General features: G+C 37.0%; 1 protein-coding gene across 6 annotated transcripts in view; it reads left to right on the top strand.

The window, feature by feature from the left end:
• Window positions 1-23260, top strand: part of SLC41A2 (solute carrier family 41 member 2) — a 131891-nt gene that overhangs the window by 16249 nt on the left and 92382 nt on the right. For 3 of the 6 annotated variants that reach the window (XM_074271458.1, XM_074271464.1, XM_074271463.1), the window contains exon 2: window positions 21698-22394. In XM_074271458.1, coding sequence (XP_074127559.1) covers window positions 21810-22394 — 585 coding nt within the window. In that variant the 5' untranslated portion in view covers window positions 21698-21809. Of the gene's footprint in view, window positions 1-5828; window positions 6209-16606; window positions 16670-21697; window positions 22395-23260 lie in introns of those variants that run through there. The other 3 variants (XM_074271461.1, XM_074271459.1, XM_074271460.1) reach the window with 3 other exon arrangements.

The raw sequence follows: 23260 nt of genomic DNA, 5'->3' as shown, positions 1-23260 counted from the left end.
ATGAGCTGGAGAAGGAAGTGGCCAACTACTTCAATATTCTGTCAAGAAAACCCGCAATGAGGTTTAGGAAAAGTTGGACATGATTAAAGTAACTCAACAACAAATTGCTATCCATAGCACATCAAGAAATCCCAAGGAAGATTCCTTGGCACAACCATCAGGTAAAGAGTATCCAGAAGGATGTGGACTGGATGAGCTAAATGGGCCTTATGTGACAGGATGAGAAGGTGCAGACAGGTTACTATATACTGATGTGGGGAAGGGAGTAACTATATTGTTTAAATTACAACCCCAGGGCTCATCTAGATGGTGCAATGCACAGAGCACTGGTCCTGGATTCAGGAGGACCTGAGTTCAAATCCTGCCTCAAGACACTTAACAATTAGTTCTGTGACCCTGGACAAGTCATTTAACCCCGTTGCCTTGCAAACAAAACAAAACAAATTACAATTCTATATTGAAATTAAAAGTTTCTATGTTGGACTTCAAAGGGAGCTAGGGCCCTGAAATGGAACTTTTTTTTTTTCTGCTTATACTTGTATATTCATTGTTTTGTTGTTGTTGTTGTTTTTAACACATTTCTTTATGAATCATGTTGGAGGAGAAAAATCAGAACAAAAGGGAAAAACCATGAGAGAAAAAAAAAAACCAGAAAGAAAAGGAAAAAAATAAGTGAACATAGCATATTTTGATTTATCAGTCACCATATTTCTCTCTCTGGCTGTAGATGATGTTTTCTATCCAAAGTTTATATAAAATAAATACACAAACACAAGATAGTTTGGGATGGAAGAAGGTGCCAAGAGCTAGAAAACAGGATCTAGACAGAAAATAACATGTGAGCCGAGCTTTGGAGGGAATTAAAGATACTAGGAAGTAGAGGTGAGAAGAGAGTGCAGGGGCAGAGCCTGGAGGCCATGGAAGCAAAGGCACAGAGGTGGGAGATGGAGCATCATGGGAACAACAAGCAAGAAGGCCAGAACCATGGGAAGGGGGAGGGGAAAATAAGTAGGAAGTGAGGGTTTGGAGGACTTTATATGCCAGATAGGAGAGTTTGTGTTTTGCCTGGCCCTGTGTTTGAGGAAAACATACTTCATCTCCATCCACTCTCATCTCCACATTCTCCTTCAGTCTAAACATCCAATTAGTTACCAAATTTTGCCTATAATGTATCTTGTTTGCAACCCCCCCATCCATTCACAAAGCTGCCCTCACCCTAGTTCAGGCCTTTTATCATTTTTCCCCTGGACTATGCCTCAAGGCTCTCCCCACTTCAATCTTTCTCCACATGGTATCATGAATCCATTGAAGTTAATATAAAGGGCTGGAAGGAACTAGACGGAGAGAAAGCTGGCCTTCCTCCCCAACTCCTTGCAAAAAAAGAGATTGTTCACCAGAGAAAGGTCACCCTATTCTATATGTTGATTTAGCTATATCCTTGGGATTTTCTTAGCAAAGATACTGGAGTAGTAGATTGCCATTTCTTTCTCCAACTCATTTTACAGATGGGGAGACATTGTACACAATAACAGCAAGATTGTGTGATGATCAACTGTGGAAGACTTAGTTCTTCTCAGTGGTTCAGTGATTCAAAGCAATCCCAATAGACTTTGGACAGAAAATACCAGCAGCATCTAGAAAAAGAACTGTGGACATTCAATGGAAATCAACACATGCTATATTCACTTCTCTTTTTCAGTTTTTTTTTTTTTTCTTCTTCTGTGGTGTTTCCCTTTTGTTCTGATTTTTTTGTCCCATCGTGATTCATAAAGCAATGGGTATTAAAAATAAATAAATTTGCTAAAGACAAAAAAAAGGACCCCCCCCCCCAAAAAAAAAAGAATCATTCTTTCATTCTTTCTTTCCTTTCCAAATGTGAGCTCTTTGCTGGCCTGGCTCCAGTTCTTAGGCCTCACAGGTGAGGTGAGGTCCTTGAGGATTATCAGATCCAGATAAGAGAGGTGTAAACAAGCTTGGGGAAAACTGGCAATGAGGTGGGGACAGTCCAGGGGGGAGAGAAACGTTTTCCAGTATTACTTAATCTTCTACTTTGGACTCAGTGAAAGCAAATGAGTGTAAATAGTCATAAAGATTAATGGGAAGTCCCAAGGTTTAATGTCCAGAAGATGACGTTACTTTCTCTATTTTCCTCTTTTTTCCACCCTTTAAAATGTGGAAACTTTAAAAAACATTCCATCAGGAAATTTCTCTTCCATAACATTTTTACTTTTTTTTTTTTTTTTTTTTTAAAGCACTGTATTGGTGTTTTGTATTAGCTAAAGTTTGTGTCTTGGTTCTCATGATAAAGCTTCTTTTCCTGTTCTCTCTCTCTGGCTGTTCTTTCCCAGGCTTTCATGTATATTGACTGTTGTTCAGTGATTAATATGCATGAAATATATATGCTAGGCTCCATGACGGCTTTCTTATTTTGCCTCTGGGTATGCATGACCATCAAGGCTCTTTGGCTTTCTCTCCCCCTTACATTTTGTCCTTGGCCTCTCATCCACTGCTTTTCTGCACATAACTCCTGTCAACAGTGTTCTAGCCTCTGTCTTGTTCTTGATTTCCCAGTTTGCAGCCAACACCTTGGCCTTTCCAAAATAGAATTCTTCCAAGGATTTATTTGGACCCATTGTTTGTTCTCCTTGTCACTTATAAGTAATGATTTTGGATACTTCCTTTTCTCTTAAAACCTACATTCAAGGGGCAGTTAGGTGGTGCAGTGGATAGAGCTCCAGCACTGAAGTCAGGAGGACCTGAGTTCAAATCTGGTTTCAGACACTTAACACGTCCTAGCTGTGTGACCCTGGGCAAGTCACTTAATCCCAATTGCCTCAGCAAAACAACAACAACGACAAAACCCACGTCCAATCAAATACCAGTCTTGGCATCTATTCTAAAATACTTTTTGCCTCTGACTCCATGCTCTGGCCCTGCTCTGCCCCTGGCCTGAAGAAGGCCCCCATTACTTCTTCCAGGTCTTTTTCACACTTTTTCAGCTGGCCTTCCTGTGGACACTCCAGTGCCTTGCTGTGTAGTCGGCACTTACCATACAGATGTGTTGGCCACATCGTGCCTCTTCAGGATTAGAAGTTTATAAACTCCAGAAATCAAGCATTATAGGGAGGCCAACTTGACTTGTAATGCTTCATATTACAACGCTTAATCAAATGAGCAGAACAGCTTTTGCAGTCACTAATATACTTGAGAGGCTCATTGAAGACCAGACATGGTATGTCTCTTTCTAAAATGGATTAGATATTGTATTAGGGAATGGGAACTTGAAGGTTGCTTCCTCCTGCTTTCCCTGATTTAAATATATATATATATAGTCAAATAGTCAAATTATCTTTAGCATACTAAATAAAACTATGTGTAACATTGTGGGAAGAACAGTGAATTTGGTGTCAGAGATCTGGAGTCAATATTTGAACCCAATTTTGAATCCAGATCCCCTGATACCAAGGTCAATGTTCTCATAATATTACAGATGTGCCCTTGACTGGCTAGGTCATTTCATCTCTCTAAGGTGGTTTCCTCATTTGCAAAATGATTTGACAGAAAATTGTTAATATCAATATTAATATAACTGTTCTGTCTCATTTTTCCTCACAATGTCAAAATGTCAGTGACATCCTTAGTATTCCCACACTTAATATAGTCTATGATTTGTCTATGAGGTTGAGCCTTTTCATGTTTTACTCTAAAACCTTTGCCTGTAAATGAAGCCAGTTTGAGCCAGAAAGCAGCCTCTGATGTCCTTACCCCTTCCATAGGGATTCATGGCTTCATTTTACCTTTTATGGGTAAAACAGCCAGAATGTTGTGGTTTTCCTCTAGGGGATTGCCTATGGTAGCTGGGATCTCATAACTGGTCTTGCTATCTTATACTTCTTCCTTCCCTCTTCTCCTAGAGTATAAGAGCTTTTCCCTGTTAGTTGGCTGGTGGGACATCCCTGGGAAAGGAGGGGAATTTTGCTACTCTGTTATCTCAGTTAAAGATGCTCTATTCCCCAACTCATGGCTTTGATTTGTGAACTCTCAGTTTCAAGTCTAGATCTTGTGATTTTCTTCTGGTTCTAATGGATGCCATTCTGTTAAAACAATGGTAACAATTTGATACAGAATATAGTTATAAAATTCCCATTGATTTTGGAAGATGATAGAAATATTTAATACAGATTAAAATATAAATGTATTCAAGTATAAATTGCTTCTAACAACAGCAGTATCAATAATCTAAAGAGGTGTGGATGTACTACCTGCCTTAAATGACTAGTATCAGGAAAAATGCTTTGCAAGCCACTAAGTACTCTAAATCTGTATGGTTTGGGATTAATTTTTTTCCCCTTGGATTTACACTGGTATAGGCGATTCCCAGCAAGGAAACATTCTTCCCTACACAGATTAGATTAGTACCTGATCTGCAATTTAAAGAGTTGGGCTGGGTCTAGAGAAATTAAGTAATTAATCCTGGATCCTAGAGCCAGGATGCATTTAACATAGGATTCAACTACACTGCTAGGTCTTCCTTTCTCAAAGATCAGAGTAGAACAAAGAATTGAAAAATCGCTTAAAGGTAGGGATATTTTAATTTGGCATATAAACGCAATGAGAGTAAGGATTGTTTCCTTCTTTATATTTGGAGCCCCTGTGCCTGACATATGAGGTACTTAATAACTGTTTATTAATGAATCATGAAGATATAGATGTAGCAAACATTAAACTTAACCTCATATTAAATGTATAGTATATTATAGTATTTTTTCTTTTAAAAAATTTCAATATGTGTAAAGATGGTTTTCAACATTCATTTTTGTAAGATTCTGTGTTCTCAATTTTTCTCTTTCCCTTCATTACCTTCCTTTTCAAGATGGCAAGCAATCTGATATAGGTTAAATATGTGTAAATATGTTCTTTTAAACATATTTCCATATTTGTTATTTCATAATATTTTTCAATGAAATTACATGACTAAAAAAGTTTGTATAGGCAGTTAACATTGGCCTTTTAAAAACTCTTTCTGCTTCAAGAGATTTTCCACACACACCCAAACTCACATATAAAAGAATTAAGAGTTCCCCTTGGAACAATAACTATTCTTCTCCAAAGTCTGGCAGATCAATAGGGCCCCTTACTGGGATGGATGTAGTAAATCATAAATGAGTCAAGGAAAGTGATAGTTACAGGAAATGTCTGATGAAAAGTACGTTTTTAGAGTTGGGAGGTCAATAAAGACTTTCGTCATCCAGGCCAGTTGGTGATGCAGCAGGCCAGGGTCGGGACAAGAGCCAGGTACCTTTGGGTCTGTTATTGAGAAAGAGAGAACCCAGCATGTGATGTGGAAGATGCAGAGTAGCCTACCCTAGGGATAGGAGGATGGGATTTGGCTGAATCTGGGAAGGTGTGGCTGAGGGGCAGACATTTGAACTTGAACTTGGCATTGAGAGTGTGAAGGCCTCACCTTCCTGTACCCTGGTAGGTTAGAGCTCAGCCTTGGTCTGGGCAGAGCCTCAGCATTCAGTCAGAGGAGGGGCATGATGATTGGAAGGGGTGTGAAACAGACAATCTAGAGTGCCAAGGTCATTGAGTAACCTGAGGCTGTGCACGTGTCATTCATGTGTCCATAGTTTGTACTCCAGGATTCCCTTGAACTACAGTTAAAGTAGTGATTGTACCCAAACTGAGTGTGTACATGCTGTGCTAAGGGGACACAGCCGGGAAAGGGACACAGCCGGGAAGGGGACACAGCCGGGAAAGTAATGGGGGGGAATCCTGGCCTCCGGGGGCGTGGCCTCTTATAAATAGAGGATGCCCTTTTATTCCCCTGGATGGTGGCAGGGCATCCAGAAGCCTTTGTAGAGATCCACCTGAGATAACCTTCAGTGTGGGGTATGTCCTGAGAGTGGATGCCTCTTTATCATATTCCTAGAGAAAGAGCCAGCGATTTGGGAAGCTTTGAGGATAGTCCTTGAAGCAGAAGGAAATAGCCTTCAGAGGGACAGGGAGAAGAAAGGCATTGTGTGGGATGATGAGAAATCACCTAAAAATAAGCAGAGGCACAGTATCTGTCCACTGATATGACTAGAGAACATTGTGCGACTTGAGAAATATTGACAGAAGCCATAAATACTGATCTGGGAGGGGATGGAGGAAATTTGACAGCAAAATAGTTGGAATTAAGCCATATGAAAAATCACTGCTCATAGTAAGTATTTATTAATACATATTATATCTTTTGGAGGGAAAAATATCCTTAATACTTGAATTTATGTCATGGCTCCTTTAACATTATGCAGAACACAGCTTGGGAAAGAATGGGAAGATCATTGGATTGGGCTTTAGGTTTAAATGCTGCCAAAGGCTTTGGGGAAATAACATCATCCCTCTGGATGTTTTTCTCATCTATAAAATAATAAATTATGTAAATATTTGAAACATGTCAGTCTTAAAAAAAATGATAGAATATGCTGATCTTGATTCATATGCCTTAAGTGTGACAAATTAGAAGCAGTGTGGAGTATGATGGATAGAAGGTTCCTACTCCCCAAGGAGCAAATCCAGCTTTGGTTTCTTTTTAACATTGGATCATAGGCACGGAATTTAACTTCCTTGAGACTCATTTTCCTTGTCTCTAAAAAGTGGGGTATTTGAACTCAATAACCTCTCAAGTTTTGCCCAGCAATAAATCTATGATCTTATAAAATGATTTCCTTCCATCTTTTCATAAATAGATTTACCTATAACTTAATTATAGATGTGTTGTATTATGTGATGGGTTGTTTTGATAAAAGAAGTTACTAGAAGATTTTTTTTTAAATATGATTTTGCCTTATTTTGAGCATTTAATTATATTATCCCATTGTTTTCACTTTTCCTCCAGTCTGGTAAAGTCATTCTAGAAATTTATTTATTTTTAAGTTCATTAAAGGGCAGGTTTTATAATTTTTGGGTTGCACAATGAAGAGAATTTGCATTTTCAGAAAGACAGAAGTCAAGTCTGTCACTTTTATAAGATGTCTGAATGACATATCCTATGAATAATTCTGACCTCATTCACAATTGTGGCTAAACTATGTGACTTGATTCCTTAAGAACTGATTAGATAATGAGGGAAAACCACAAGAGATACTCAGTGAGTTTTGTTCTAATTGAAATGGTTTTACGTAAGAAAATATTAAATATTTTGCACAAGACCACTTATATGTCTTTTTAAACTGACTCATGCATTTGATAGCTACTTACTACGTTCACTGCAAAACTAAATTTACACAGGGCCAGAGCTGGACATTTAGTTTAAAAATATATATATAGATCATGTTGCCCCCAAGAAACCCTAATCATTGAATTTTTTTCCTCAATAGTATTTTATTTTTCCAAATACATGTTAAAATAGGTTTTCTTCTTCTTTTTTTCTTTTTGGTGTGAATTTGGAGTTTAGTGTTTACTGTTGGATTTTAACTCAGGTCTTCCTGACTTCAGGGTCAGTGCTCTATCCGGTAAGCCACTAGTTGTCCCTGAGATAGTTTTCAACATTCATTTTTGTAAAACTTTGTGTCCCAGATTTTTCTCCCTCCTTCCCTTCCCTTTCCCTTCCCCAAGGCAGCAAGCAATCTCTTAGAGGTTATGTGTGCAATTTTTAAAAATTCATGTTTCCATCTTTGTCATGTTGTGCAAGAAAAGTCAAACCAAAAAAGAAAAAAAAAAGTTGAGAAAGAAAAAAAAATACTATGCTTCAATCCACATTCAGTCTCCACAGTTCTCTCTGACATGGTGATTTCCAGAAAGCAGACACAATCTGTCACTGAGACCAAATTCAAAATACTAGCAACACAGAATAAACCTGATTTGTATTCTTCAGGAATTGGAAAAACTCAATCAGCTCCAAGCCATGATGAGAATCCCAACTCTATTAGGATTCTCTTGGATCATCTCATCATAACATGTACTTTTTAAGTATGCTAAGAAAATCCACTTAATTTTAGATGCATGCTCCATTTCTTTCTTTCTCAGATACTTCTTCACTTTCCTTAATTCAATCACAGAAATTATAATTATGAAACTTGGTATAATCATCTTTAACTTTAGCTTAAAGTAAAAAATAACTTTAGTAAAGTAAAAGATACTTTGTATTCTACTTATATGGATAAGATAGTTGGTGAATTTTTTAGTTTAATCTTATCTTGTAAGATATGTCACTTAAATATTATTTCTAGAACCAAGTTCGGTTGATTTTATTTTAATGTTTTTTTTTTTTTTTTAACTTTTGTCTACTTGTTTTGCTTGGTATAGGATGTGTATATTTAATGTTGGAACTATTCATTGTGTTTGCTTCTGACTATTCCTGAGTTTCTCAAGAATTATTAGAATATAGCATGCAAGCAGAGGTTTTCAGGGTGACTTCAGGGTGACAAGATTTTGTGATTTGACTTCTTTTGATGAAGATTTTGGAAAATGTTGAGTATCTTTTGTTTTTATTAAATTATTTGGACTTTGGATAGTTTCAGACAGCTGAATCATATTCATGGTTGAACTCATCTTATTAATGAATCCATTAACCTAGTTCTCCCTTCTTCCAAACTTCTGCTCTCTGCCCAAGTCCTCATCATTCAGCTAGTCCCTCTCCCCACATATCTACCAATTCTTGCCATTTCTGCCTCCCTAGCATCTCTTGCTTTTGACCCCTTTTCTGCATTTACCTGGCTGCTACTTTAGTTCAGACCTCCATGGCCTTTTGCGTAGATTATTGCAGCAGCAGAAGTGGAACTGGTCTCTTTGACCCAAATCTCTCACCACTTTACCTTATCCTGTCTATATGTGACTAAAAAAAATTACTGAATGTATATACTATGTCACTAAATATATAACGGCATGCTACTAAATAATACACTAAATTTATATCTATATATTAAATATAAAAGTATATACTACTAAATAATATACTAATTTCATATCCTATATACTAAGTATAAAACTATATACTACTATATAACATTCTAAATATACTGTATAATGCCAAAGTAATTTTACTTAAACCAGAACTGATCACATCCTTTCCCTATTCAAGCAACTTCATTGACTTCCTACTTTTAGGATAAATTAGAGCCATTCCTTCCTTAGGTTTTAAAGCCCTATACAACCTAGTCCCAATCTGTATTTCTGGCATCCAAGGACAATACTCCTCCTCCCTCATTCTGTGATTCAGCCACCTGGGCCTTCTCTGTTCCTCCTCACTTCCAAGCTTCATCTTCAAATACTGCCCATCCCCTTTGTCTGGACTGCACTCCCTCCTTACTTTTGCCACACTGAGTTACTCTTTTCCTTTAGGATCTTCTGCATGAAGCCTTTGCTGATCTCCTCTTCCCACATCTGCTAGTGACCTCCATCCCAGACTTTTACCTTTTTCTAACCTCTTTGTATTTATATTTTTATATGTACTTCTCTCTCTTATTGGAATATAAACTCATTCAAAGAAGGGGCTGTATCATTCTTAATATTTATCTCTCCAGCACCTAGTACTGACACATAATAGGTGCTTGATAAATGCTTGATTATGGACCAGTATCTGCCCTCAAGCCTTACTGTTTCCGTTGTCCAGATTGTATAAAGCAATGAAAAGGAGCCAAAGTTAGTTTTCTTCCAGTTTCCTCCCATATAAGGAATACATGTAAATTCATAATTAATGCTAATTTCTTTTAATTTAATTTAAATAAAGGGATTCCCATTTAGGAAAATGAAGTCAAATAAATGAACATTTGTATTAGATAACTTTATGGTCATCCACAAAAGTTCCACTCCAGTTTCTTATCCTGACATGGAGCTGATTGGGTTTTTCAGTGCCTGAAGAATCCAAATCAGGTTTTTTCCTGAGTTGCCAGTATTTTGAATTTGGTCTCAGATTGTGTCTGTTTTCTGGAAATCAGCATAGCCCAACCATTTAATCAGCAAGTGTTTATTAAGTGATTGATATGAGGGTGAGTAGGTAGGAGAGGAAGGAGAAAAAGTACAGGAAGAGTCGGGAAAGGTGGAAGTAGGGAGGGACAGCTTGTGCAAGGGCCTCCATGGGGGAGACGGAGTGCCTTAAATGGAGGTTTGGCCAGAGTTCCAAATCAATGGAGATTTGGAATCTCTCTATGAACAGGTTTATCTCTTCTTAGAGAGAGGCTGGAGCCAGATTGTGAAAGGCTTGACATTTTCAACAGAGGAATATGTGTTTTGTCCTCCAAGCAGTGGGGAGTGGCACCATGATCGGCTCTGTGCTTGAGAAAGATCAGTTTGTCATCTGTGTGGAGTTTTAGTTGGAGAGGGAAGAGACTTGTGATGGAGTCCTTGAGAGTCTGGTTGGGGAGTGAGATGTCAAAAGATGGGAGAAATGGAGAGAAGATGGACTGGAGAAAATCTGGGCCAAGGATTAGTGAGTGAGAAGGAAGAATTGTAGATGGCAAACCTGGGGGGCAGAAAGAATGGTCAGGATCTTTGACAAAAATAGGGAAGCTCAGAGCAGTTAATTTAGAGGAAAGATCATTTGGGTATATTAGGGATGGACATGTCTTGCAGGCCTGGATCTCAGGAGAGAGAGGAGAGCAACAAATATTTGGGAGATGCTTCTTCACCAGAAATTTGAGTACTTGTTGATAAAGTATTTGGCCATAGTGATGGATGAAATAATTCTATAATATACAGATCCATACATGTTAAATAGATTATTTCCATTTCATTTCATTTAATAGTACCTTCTTTTTTACCCAAATGAATCCAGCAAGCATTTGGGTGTCTGTAGTATGAATTAGTCCTGGATCTGGGATTCTACCTTCTGAGTGTGTGTCTGTCTGACATTTCTCATTCAAGCTATCTGCTTATATTTTTCTCTGATCCTGAGGTAGTTTAGGATAAAACTAGTAGAGGATTTTGGACCAGGATGAGACAATGAGGCTCAGGAGTTAGAAGAGGAAACCAGTGTTTTGGAGTGAGATTGATAGATGGTAATAATAGCAGCAGATAGTGGAAGATTCAAATTTACTGAAAAGGAGAGGCTGTTTAGAGTGCTCTACTAGTTTACAACTGAGCTCACTAGAATAAAAAGACTATTATTAGTGGTATGGAAAAGGCAACTTAATATGGTGTCACATTGGGCCTTAGAAAGCCAAGGAGGAAGAAATTGAAAATGGTTTTAAGATTTGTACTGAGGGCACTGACCAGTTGGTAATCCTCCCTCTATTAAAGGGAGTTAGAGAGCAATAGAAAAAAAAATTCAAGGAGTTTAGTGCATGGAACTTTGATACTGAGAAAATCCAGTGGAAAAGAATTAGCCATTTAATGGAATTGATGAGGTTAGACATTGGACCCTAATATTCTGAGCTGAAAATTAGCAAAGAATAGTAGTTAATTAAATTCAAGAATTTCCTAAGGGCTTAATATGTTTCAGGTATTATACTAGGCTTTGGAGATACAAAGGCAAAAAATGAAAGTCTCTACCCTAAAAGAGTTTGTGTTCTAAGTTGTGTTCAACTGAGGGGAAGCACATCTTTACATAGATAAGTCAGTTCAAAGTATAGATAGGTTTTTTGTTCTTGTTTGTTTTAGGGGAGAGGGAGAGACAACTAATAACTGAATAAGTTAAGAAAGGCCTTCTAGAGAAGGTAGAGTAACAGGCAATGGAATGCCTCTGATCTGAGAGAGGAAGTGTCATGTATATATATATGGAAACTAACAAACCAGTTTGACCAAAGCCCAGGAAATAGGAGGGCCTGGAGCTAGCTTGTGAAGGGCTTTAACTGCTAACCACAGGAGTTTGAAACTATTGAAAAGGAAGCCATCAAAACTTCATGAGCACCTAAAATTATATTACAAAGCAGCAGTCATCAAAACCATTTGGTACTGGCTAAGAAATAAGAGTAGTCGATCAGTGGAATGGGTTAGGTTCACAGGACAAAATAGTCGTTGACATATTACACTAGTAATCTAGTGTTTGACAAACCCAAAGACCCCAGCTTTTGGGATAAGAACTCACTATTTGACAAAAACTGCTGGGAAAATTGGAAACTAATATGGTAGAAACTAGGCATTGAGCCACACCTAACATTGTATCCTGAAATAAGATCAAAATGGGTTCATGATTTAGACAAAGAGTAATATTATAAGCAAATTAGAACAAAGGATAGTTTAGCTCTCAGATCTGTGCAAAAGAAAGGAATTTGGGGCCAAAGAAGAACTGGAATACATTATTGAACACAAAATAGATAATTTTGATTATATTAAGTTAAAAACTTTTTGTACAAACAAAATCAATGCAGACAACATTAGAAGGGAAGCAATAAAGTGGGGAAAAACATTTTTACATTCAAAGATTCTGATAAAGGCCTCGTTTCTAAAATATATAGAGAATTGACTCAAATTTATAGGAATTCAAGCCATTCTCAAATTGATAATTGGTCAAAGTGAAGAGGTCTAGATTTGGGGTACCCAAATCAAATTGAGGTCTAGTGGCAGGTTCAGGGTACAGGGAGTCAAATTGAGCTCCCCTGCAACCCCTTTGCAGTTGGCACAAGGAGAAGGAGTTAAATGAGGTGTAGTAGCGGCTCAAGAGTCCCTTGTAAAGGAATTTTCAGACCAGAAAACCTAGATTGATAAAAGAGGTTTATTATAGGGTTTGGAAGTAAGGTTAAAGTCTAGTTAAAAGGTGAAGGTAGAGATAAGAGGGCACTGGGAACAGTGTTCCAGTGGGCAAAGAATCCTTGGTGCCAAGCATGGTGCTGGCATGTTTAGACCCTCTATAAAGAGAGGACCCCAGCTTGGCTCATTTATAAGGAGAGATTTAGCTAAAAGGGCCTGTGGGTGGAGTCCCAAGTTTCAGGGAGAGCTAGAATTTGCTTGGTGGGGGTTGGGAAACCTGAGCAGATCATTAGAATGGGGGCTTGGGACAGCCCAGGTTGGCTCAGATCCCATGGGGGCTGGGAGAGCCCAGATATCCTATTGGAATTCAAAGGGGTGCTTTTGACCAGGATTTGTGAATCAAGGGTCCTAGCTCCTTGAATTGATACTGCATCAGCTAGGAAGGGTTGGGAATCAGAAAAGAATAAAACTGAAAAGACTAGTTTCTTAAAGGGACCACAACCCGCATCATTAGGATATGAATAGACAATTTTCAGGTGAAGAAATTGAAACCATTTCTAGTTACATGAAAAGGTGCTCTAAATCACTATTGATCAGAGAAATATAAATTAAGACAACTCTTGAATTATCACTACACACCTCTCAAATTGGCTAAGATGACAGGAAAAAATAATGCTGAATGATGGAGGGGATATGAGAAAATTGGGTCACTGATACATTGTTGGTGGAGTTGTGAAAGAATTCAACCATTCTGGAGAGCAATTTGAAACTGTGCCCAAAGGGCTATCAAAATGTGCATATCCTTTGATCCAGCAGTGTTTCTACTGGGCTTTTATATCCCAAAGAGATCATAAAGGAGGGAAAAGGACCCACATGTGCAAAAATGTTTGTGACAGCCCTTTTCGTAGTGACCAGAAACTGGAAACTGAGTGGATGCCCATCAGTTGGGGAATGGTTGGATAAGTTATGATATATGAATGTTATAGAATATTACTGTTTTGTAAGAAATGATGAACAGGATGATTTCAGAGAGGCCTGGAGAGACTTACTGAACTGATGCTGAGTGAAATGAGCAGAATCAAGAAATCATTAAACACAGCAACAAGATTATATGATGATCAATTCTGATAGACGTGGCTCTTTTCAACAATGAGATAATCCAGGTCAGTTCCATTGCTCTTGTAGTGAAGAAAGCCATCTACACCCAGAGAGAGGACCATGGGAACTGAGTGTGAATCACACACAACATAGCATTTTAACTTTTATTTATTTATTTTTTTTTTGCGTGCATTTTTTTTCTTTCTCATTTTTTCCTTTTTGATCTGATTTTTTTTTGTGCAGCATGATGATTTTATAAATATATATATATACATATATATATATATATATATATATATATATATATATATTGGATTTAACATATATATGTATATATTTTAACATGTTTAACATGTATTGTATTTGCCATCTAGGGGGAGGGGGTGGTGAAAAAGGGGGAAAAATTTGGAACATAAGATTTTGCAAAAGTCAATGTTGAAAAATTATCCGAGCATGTTTTGAAAATAAAAAGCTTAATAAAAAACAAAAACTTTATTAGCAGGGATGTGATGGGATTTGATTTTTGTTTTAAGAATATCAGTTTAGCACCTAGCTGTGGAAGACAGATTGAATGGAGACAACTAGATTCATGGATGTCAATTAAGCCAATCATTAAGATCCTTGTGGTACCATTTGGGTTCCTGTAAGGAGATAAATTATTTGACATCTGCCTTGAATTTAGAGACTTGTAATTTAAGGGGAAAATGTAAAATGAAATTCCCAATATTATTTAAAGCAGAGCCCCAAGAACGATATAAATGAATTTATTATAAGCTAAGATAACTAAATCTATCATCATGTCAAGTATGGCATCTCTGAAAGCTATTTAATTGTACATGAAATATTATCTGTTTCCTTATTATATATTTTAAACTGCAAACAGAAACTCATAAGAAAAAGTTATTAAATAAAAAATGAAAAGTGAAAGTATGCCTTCTGAGTCAGAATGCTTTAAGAGCTGTAATATATTGCAAGAGTCCTAATTTCCAGGTGGTTTATTGTGGGGATCATGCAATGGCCCTTTTGGATATTTTGAGGTTGAACATATAATCAAACAATTGGAAGGAATAACAGAACAAATATCCTCTCTACAGTATCACTAGCAATTGATCAACTAATTTCTGTTTGAGATGAGAGGGAATTGACTTTCTCCAGAGTTCCTGTTCCACTATAATTGTTAGAAATTTTTTCTTTATATTAAGCATCTGAAACATTCTCCCATTACTCCTAGTTTTGATCTTTCTAATCCTTCCTCCACCAATAATTTTTAAATATTTTAAATATACTCTCTTTTTTCAGAGGGGATTTGACTTCTCATATGATGTCTTCTCAATGGCTTATCCTTCTTTTCCTCTTCTGGAAACCCTTTTATCAATGCCATTAACATATGGTGTCCAAAGATGAACACGATATTCTACATTATGTTCTGACTAAACCAGAGTACAGAGTTATTTCAATAGATTATAGCCTAGATCTATCTTTCCCTTCCTCCCTCCCTCCTTCTCTCTCTTTCTCTGTCTCTGTCTGTGTCTCTCTCTCTTCCCCATCTCTGTTTTCTCTCTTTATATTTATATATTTTGTGTATACATATATATGTATGTATACATGTGTGAGAGAGATACACAGAGAAAGAAAGAAAGAGAGAAAGAGAAAAAGGGGAGAAAGAAAATAGAGAGGGAGAGAGAGAGAAAGGAAGAGGGAGAAAGAGGGGGGAGGAAGAGGGGGAAGGAGAGGGAGAGGGAAGGGAGGGAGAGAATCATATTACATTGTTGACATATGTCTTGTGGTCTATTAAAATCCCCAGATGATTTTCAGATGAATTGTACTTCCTCCATCTTATATTTGTAATTTTTTATTTTAACTCTAAGGTAAGACTTCATTACTTAATGAGTCTCTATTTAAAATTCATCTTATTAGAGTTGACCCTGATATTTTTGGATTTTAATTTTAACATGTTAGCTATTATACTAATTTTTTCTAAGCTGTAAATTTGTAAGCTTGACTTCATTGAAATCATTGGCAAAAATGTTAAAACAGAACCAAGGATACACCCTTGTGGAATGCAGTATAGATTTTCCTTGACATTATCATTGACATTCTACTTGTCATTGATTGCATTCTGGATCCAGCTATTAAGCCAGTTACTAATTTACCCAACTGTACTATTATCTAAACCATATCTCTCCAGCTTCTCCACAAGAATCACTTGAGAGATGGTCTAGTGCTTTGACAAAATCTAGATAATGTTATCTAGGTCATTTTTCTGACTGGCCATCCTTTAAAAAAAAAAAAAAAAGCAAATAAAGGTATCTTGGTATAGCTTGTTATTGAAAATAACCATTCTATTTAAACAATTAGTTCTGGGATTTTGCCAGGTCAGAGTAATACTCACTGGCCTATGGATGCAGACTCTGCATTCTTTTCAGTAGCTCACCTGTGCTCTGATCTTTTGAGCCTCATTGGCAGTCATCAGTGATATCTGCAGCTTTTGCAAGACTGTTAGGTAGCTACCGGGGGGTAACTAGATTAAAGTTTAGTATACCCATATTAAACTTATTGAGCACAACCATATACTCTCTATCTCCTATTATTTGTGTGTGTGGGGGTGTGATATTTTTTTTTTTTTTTTTTGTCAAGGCAATGGAGGTTAAATGACTTGCCCAGGGTCACATAGCTAGTAAGTGTTAACTATCTAAGGTTGAATTTGAACTCAGGTCCTCTGGACTTCAGGGCTGCTGCTCTATCCATTGTACCATCTAGCTGTTCTCTCCCTTATTTTTGGACAATCCAAATAGCTTTCTTAACTGAGAAAACAGAAACAAAAGAAGGGATGAATAGTTTTGTCTTCCCTCCATTGTTGGTTAATCATTGTTTCATCCTTTTTCCTCCACTATAGGATACTTTTACCAAGCAAGTTCACAGTGTGCTGGATATGACATCATCAAACCAAGTAGTTTAGGTAATAATTGAGAATTAAACTTCGTATAATACAGTCATCCTATATACCTACCTGTTAATTTGTTACGCTGTTTCCCATTTCCTAAGATAAAAGCAATAATAATATTTACACTTAAGTCAGAACACTTCCTCCCCATCCTCTTCCTTCCACCCCCTCCCCATCATGGTCAGGTTTTCCTGACATTCTGGTCTAGTGAATCTACGAAGAATAATGTATCATTCTTAATTTTAAGTAACAGTTGTAGCATTAATATTTTGAATATAAGACAATTATTAATTATAATATTATGTACCAGGCACTACTAAGGGCTTTACAATTATTATTTTATTTGATCTTCCCAAGAATCCAAGAGCGAGGTGCTTTTTTATATTATCTCTATTTTACAGATAAGGAAACTGTGGCAAATAGGTTGTGACTTGCTGAAAGCCACACAGCTAGTGAAGGTCTGAGTCTGATTTGAACTCAGCCTGGCATTGTACCTACTGTCCACTTCTGGTGTGGGTAGGGATGGAAAAAAGGGGAGCTGTAAAGGGTATTAACATTCCTTTAGTTGTCTTTATTCTAGTGTTTGGTGCCTGAGTGCAACTCTTGGGTATTGGTAGTATTGCAGAGATGTTCAGCCTGAAGTTGGTCAGTCATCCATTTGTAGATCCATAGAAACAATGATAGAAGGGCTTAAGTGGTCCAGATCCTATCAAGAGCATGCAGGTCCTTTGGTAACATTCCTATCATGTAATCATGTGGCAAAGGCTGAAGACCTTTAGTGATGTACTAAGTGGCCCATTCAGTGAAATGTCTGTTTTTTTTAAAAGATGAACTTAATGTGAACCAAGTGATGTGATTTAGGAGAGCAATTTCTGGGTCCAAATGATGTATTTGGGTTTTAGCACCAGATGATGAGATTGTAGGCACCAAATGTTGGGGTTCAGTGTTGTGAAGAACTCACAATGACCTTTCCCTTTCACAAAAGGTAGGTTTATTTAGGAGAAGAGATTATAGGCAAAATGAAGAGGTAAGATAGACACCAAGAATGATAAATATGAAGTAGAGTTGGGAGAGCACAGAGTTAGTAAGGAAAGGGGTTTTCACAGTTAATAATGGAAAAGGTTTTCAAGTGGAACCAGGAGAAAAGGGGACATCTCGTGAAGTTGAAGTAACTTATCTGGCAGAATAAATGTATAGAGGAGATTAGCACCCTAAAAGAGTTTGTTAGCTATAAGAAGGAGAAAGAATAGAAGTGTGGGGAGGATGAGAGGAGAGACATGGGGGAGGCAGAATGCTGTGGCGGGCGTAACCCAGGGGGCTTCAACAAAAATGGCATGAGCCATGGACAGATTTATAGGGGAAGTTTAACCTCAGGGGTTTGATGTAATTTGAATTTCTGAGTAGACATAGTAAGATGCGGCCATCCATGACCTCCACAGAGGGTGGGATTTTGAGGTTAAACTGATTCTCATCAGTGCTTTTCCCTGCCTGCCAAAGAGAGCATTTCTATTAGTGCTTCTCTGCCAACCCTACCTAGTTACTCAGGACTTCATCAAACGGATTTACCCTTAAGCATTTATCCTTCTTTTAGTTAAAAGCTTTTTAATTTCAAAATATATGCATAGATAATTTTCAACATTCACCCTTGTGTTCCAAAATTTTTCCCTCTCTTCTCCCATCCCTTCCCTTAGATAGCAAGTGACATATGTTAAACATGTGCACTTCTTCTATACACATTTCCACAAATATCATGCAGCATGCGCAAGAAAAATCAAATAAAAAAGGAAAAGAATGAGAAAGAAAACAATGCAAGCAAGAAATAACAAAAAGTGAAAATGCTGTGTTGTGATCCCACAGGCCTCTGTCTGGGTGCAGGTGGCTCTCTCCATTACAAGATCATTGGAACTGGCCTGAATCACCTCATTGTTAAACATGTAACCTAATGCTACCCTCTCCAGGACACTGCCCTCACAAGCATCTCTACCTTTTCCCATTCCCACCCCAGTTTTTAGTCTCTCCCCTTCTAAATACAAAAATGATCAAGTCTCCATGCTTCTAATATCTTCCCTTAGCCCCTCACACTCTTAATGTTTCTGTTCTTTCACATCCAAAAATTCCCAGGAAAAAAGCTTTCTACTTTTCTTTCTGCCATTTCCTCTCTTCTTACTCACTTCTCCTATTTTTACAATTTGGCTTCTGATATTATTATTCATCCAGAATCAATCTCTCCATAGTTGCCAGTCTTGATCTCTTTGTTATTAAATTTGATGGCCTTTTCATCAACCTCATCTTTCTTCATCTCTGAAATGTTTGACCACCCTCTTCTCTGGATTTTCTTAACACTATTCTCTCCTGGTTCTTCAGCCAATCTGATTGCTTCTTCTTTGTCTCCCTTCCTACTTAACTTCCAAATCCCTGACTGTGAGTTAATTCTGTCCTGGGGCCTCTTATGCTTTCACTTGGTGATCTCATCCCATATCTATAAATCCAGCCCTATTCCTTCTCCTCAGCTCCAGTTGTTTATTACCAATTATCAAACCCAACATATTCAAAATAGTTATTTTCCTCTATCCCAAACATCCTTTTTGTTGTGTGTGTGATTTCATGTTTTTTATTGTATAGCAAATCTAAGAAAAACTTGAAGTTCTCTTTTAGAGTTGTGATAGGATTAAAATCCCAGAATTAAAACTCCAAAGTTGAAATCTAAACGTAAACCCTTTTAGCAGAGAATGAGGTACCAGAAGGTGTGGGGAAATGGGGAAGACCTGCTTTTAGTACTGGAGCACCCAAGAACATAAAATATGTCAACTTGTGTTTCATTTTATTCTTGCAAAATAAAAGTAGCCTCCCAAATCAAGAAGAATAAATAGCCTTTGAGAAACTATTCTCTAGAGCTTTGCTCTGAAAATACCAAGAGCTGAAGTCTTTTAGATGCTTATATGGAGAGAGCAAAATAGAATTGAATGTCTGTGAAATGTCAAAATAACCCAAAAGATGCTGAGAAAGATGTCCTTTAGTACTGTATCTTTACAACACATGCATTCTCCTCATTTCTATGTTCCTTTCCTCTCTCTCTTTATATTTCTCCTTCCCTCTCTCACTTTCTCTTTTCTTTCTTTCTTTTTTTTTTTTTTAATAATTTTTTATTGACAGAACAAATGCATGGGTATATATTTTTTTTACAACATTATCCCTTGCACTCATTTCTGTTCCTTCCCTCTAACCCCCTCCCCTAGATGTCAGGCAGTCTTATACATGTTAAATATCAAACATCCCTTTTCTAAACTCTCCTATTTCTGTTACATCCACCCACCTTCTTTCCAGTTTCCTAGGTTTGTACCCTTGGTTATCCCAAGTATCCAGTCAGCTGCTAAATCTTGTCATTTCGACCTTAATATCCCTCATTCAGATTCTTTCTCTACTTAGTCTGCCACCCCAGTGCAGACTCTCCTCACCTCTCCCGGGACCACTTCAGTTGTTTCCTAATTGGTTTCTTTGGCTCAAGTCCCTAGCATTGCCCTCTCCCATCAATTCTTCACATAACTGTTCTCTTCCTCAATATATTCCAGTGGTCTCTTAGTACTTTAGGATCAAATAAAAAACTCTTTTTGGCATTTTAAAATCCCTTCCCAACCTATCTGTATTCTTTTTTTCTAGGACCTTGGTAGCAAAGTGGATTAAATATTGGCCTTAGGGACACACGTGTGCACACCCACATACATTTCTATATATGTGTATGTGTGTGAATCCAGTGAGTTCTTCTTTATTAGAAAGGAAAGAGAAAAAAGAAAAAAAAAAGCAGTTCAGCAAAACCAACACACCAACATTATTTGAGTATGTACAATATCTCACATACTTAGGGTGTGTTTTTAGCAAAAAGGAGTTACATCTTTTCTCTTGGACAAATGATAGTTTTAACGATGCCTTGTTCATTTCTTTGTGTTTTCATTTCCACTCTTGTTATCATTGTGTATATTGTTTCTTGGTGCTGTTTACTTCCCATAAGTCCCTAATAGTTTTTCAAACTCCTCTCAATCTTTCCTGTTACTGTTTCTTATAGTGCAGAAATAGCACATTACTTTTGCCTAAATGTTCTGAGGTGATTGCAGTCCTGCTTTTGCCCTTCATACTATACATTTATTGCCTTAGATTCCACTGGTCACCCAACTTGATGATCAGAATTTATTCATTTTGTCAAGCTGTAATTTGTTTAAATTGGAATAGGAGTAGACTTAACCTTTGTAAAGAAAAAAAAAAAAAAGAGTTCAAGGAACTTTCAACTTAGCAAATGATAGGAAGAGAAAAAAGAGTGGATTGTGAAATCTCTGGTAATTTAAGGATTCAAGAAATATTACTGTTCCTTTGTCCATCTGAACTACTATATTAAAATGTCTGACCTTCCTACTATTAACTAAGGGAGGTACTAGGAGAATAAAAGCATTTCCTTGGTTTTTTATTTGGTATAAGATGGTGTAGAAGTCACACTTGCCCCTAGGTAGTGCCAGTCTGTTCTTCTTCGTCTGTCCTTTCTTCAAGTGTAGGATCATCCAAATACAAGAGAGTCTAGTGCATTTTTTGAACTTAGCTTTTTGAGGTGTAAAGAAATTTTTTGCTTTTTGTCTTTTTGTACTGAGGGCAAATGAGTACTTGTTAGGAATGATTTTAGAGTGGCTTCATGTTTCAGGGAGAGTTGCAATTAGAAGAAAGATCCTGTGATTCTGAGGGCTCTCTCCCCCCCCTTTTCAAAATTTTAATATTTTTGTTATTCTAAATTTGACAAATGAAGATCTCTTAGTGAAAAATTCATTTGCTATTCAAAATAACATTTTTTGAGAGGTTTGTTTTGAGTTTTTTTTAAATAGTTTGTAGAGTGAAGGATTGAATGATAATTGAACTCCTCTTTAAATTTGCTTAAGCCCATCAGTTGGTTTTCTAAATATTGTTGTGTGTATATGTTTTAAAATTAGTCTGTTATGTTTCTTTAATAATAAAAGTCCATATAGTAAGATGATTAATCTGCTTTTTTTTCTTTTTCTTTTCCAGGTCAAATTCTGTCTGTGAAATTACCAAACATTTTAGATCACTGAAATCATTGGCTTTTGTCTGCTCTTTGCTTTAAAGCCCTGTTTGTATTTGAGTCACCTGCTGTTTTCTCATGCACGTTGAGACCCACGGAGCACAGGGACAGGGGCATTGTGACAACAATATGACTAATAGTAAAGGAAGAGCTATCACAAACAGAACCAGCGGCATAGTCAACAGTGGAGAAAGATTGGTAAATTGGACTCTCCATTTAAATACAGTTCAGCCTGACACATTTTTAAGCCTTCTATTGAGTATGGTGCCTGTCATTTATCATAAAAATCAAGATGGCATTTGGCAAGATGGCCTGCCAGCCTCAGCACAGACATTTAACATAAGAACAGATCAACACATGGAATACCACCATTTTTCAGAGCAATCTTTTCATGGCAATAACGGACATGTTCCATCAAGCTGTAGCCCAAAGTATGATGACTATGCTAACTATAATTACTGTGATGGAAGGGAGAATTCAGAAACAGCTGCCATGTTAAAAAATGAAGACATGTCTAGTGATGGTGATGAAGATCTCATTGGGGAAGGGAATCACAGATTGCCAAAGGAGTCCAGTGGCACGATGGCCTTACAGATCCTGGTGCCATTTCTGCTGGCAGGATTTGGAACAGTTTCAGCTGGCATGGTTTTAGACATAGTACAGGTGAGTGTTCCATTTCTTTTTTTTTTGCATTTTAATTAATCTGCTTTCCAGATCTGTCTTATTGCAGAAGACTAAGATGTTTAGGGTTTATTAGCCAATGATCTGAAAGATTTACTGTATATCAATCGGCTTGCAAAATGAACACAATAGTATGCTCTGGTAAAATATAAACTAGGGGAGCTTTGTAATGTTTGAACTTCTGAAAGACCAACATGACTCTGACCATGAAAACAGTAATGTAGCATCCAACAATGAGTAACAGAATACAAAAACATGAATAAATTGGATACAGATACTTCTTTAATTGCTTGTTAACAGCATCTGCCTGTTTTCCTACTGTCCCACCAGCACTGAGGTTTTTTTTTTTTTGTTTTTTTTTTTTTTGTTTTTTTTGTTTTTTTTTTGTTGATAATTTTTTTTTTAAAGTTTGATGCTACCATCTTTCACATTAGTCCAAAGCTATCCCTTTCACATTTATTTGGTATGATTTAAGTAAATGCCTTTTAAAGGACCAGTTTATGAAATTAAAAAATGAGAGAACCTGTTTGCCTCACCAGACTCTGCTTTTTTGGCTTTTGTTATATTCTTATTTCTTACATCTTTCACCTCTACTAAGTAGATATTACTCATGTGGATACTAATTTGAAAATTGCTTTCTATTAGTAAAAAGGTAGCAGGTTACTTGTTTCAGAATCTTTTGTATCTCTTCTAATCGCTTTTGCTCTATGGATCATTTTCTGTTTTATGAAGTTTCATTCTTTTCCTTTTGGGTAAGTTTTACTCTAAACCTATTAGCATTCTCTGTCCTAAAAAGAAAATATGGAATTTTCCTTTAAGTCTTGCCATCCTATTTCTATTCTTCACTC

This window comes from Sminthopsis crassicaudata, chromosome 5, assembly GCF_048593235.1.
Source record: "Sminthopsis crassicaudata isolate SCR6 chromosome 5, ASM4859323v1, whole genome shotgun sequence".
Classification (NCBI taxonomy): domain Eukaryota; kingdom Metazoa; phylum Chordata; class Mammalia; order Dasyuromorphia; family Dasyuridae; genus Sminthopsis; species Sminthopsis crassicaudata.
This window is presented reverse-complemented; position numbering and strand designations above follow the sequence as displayed.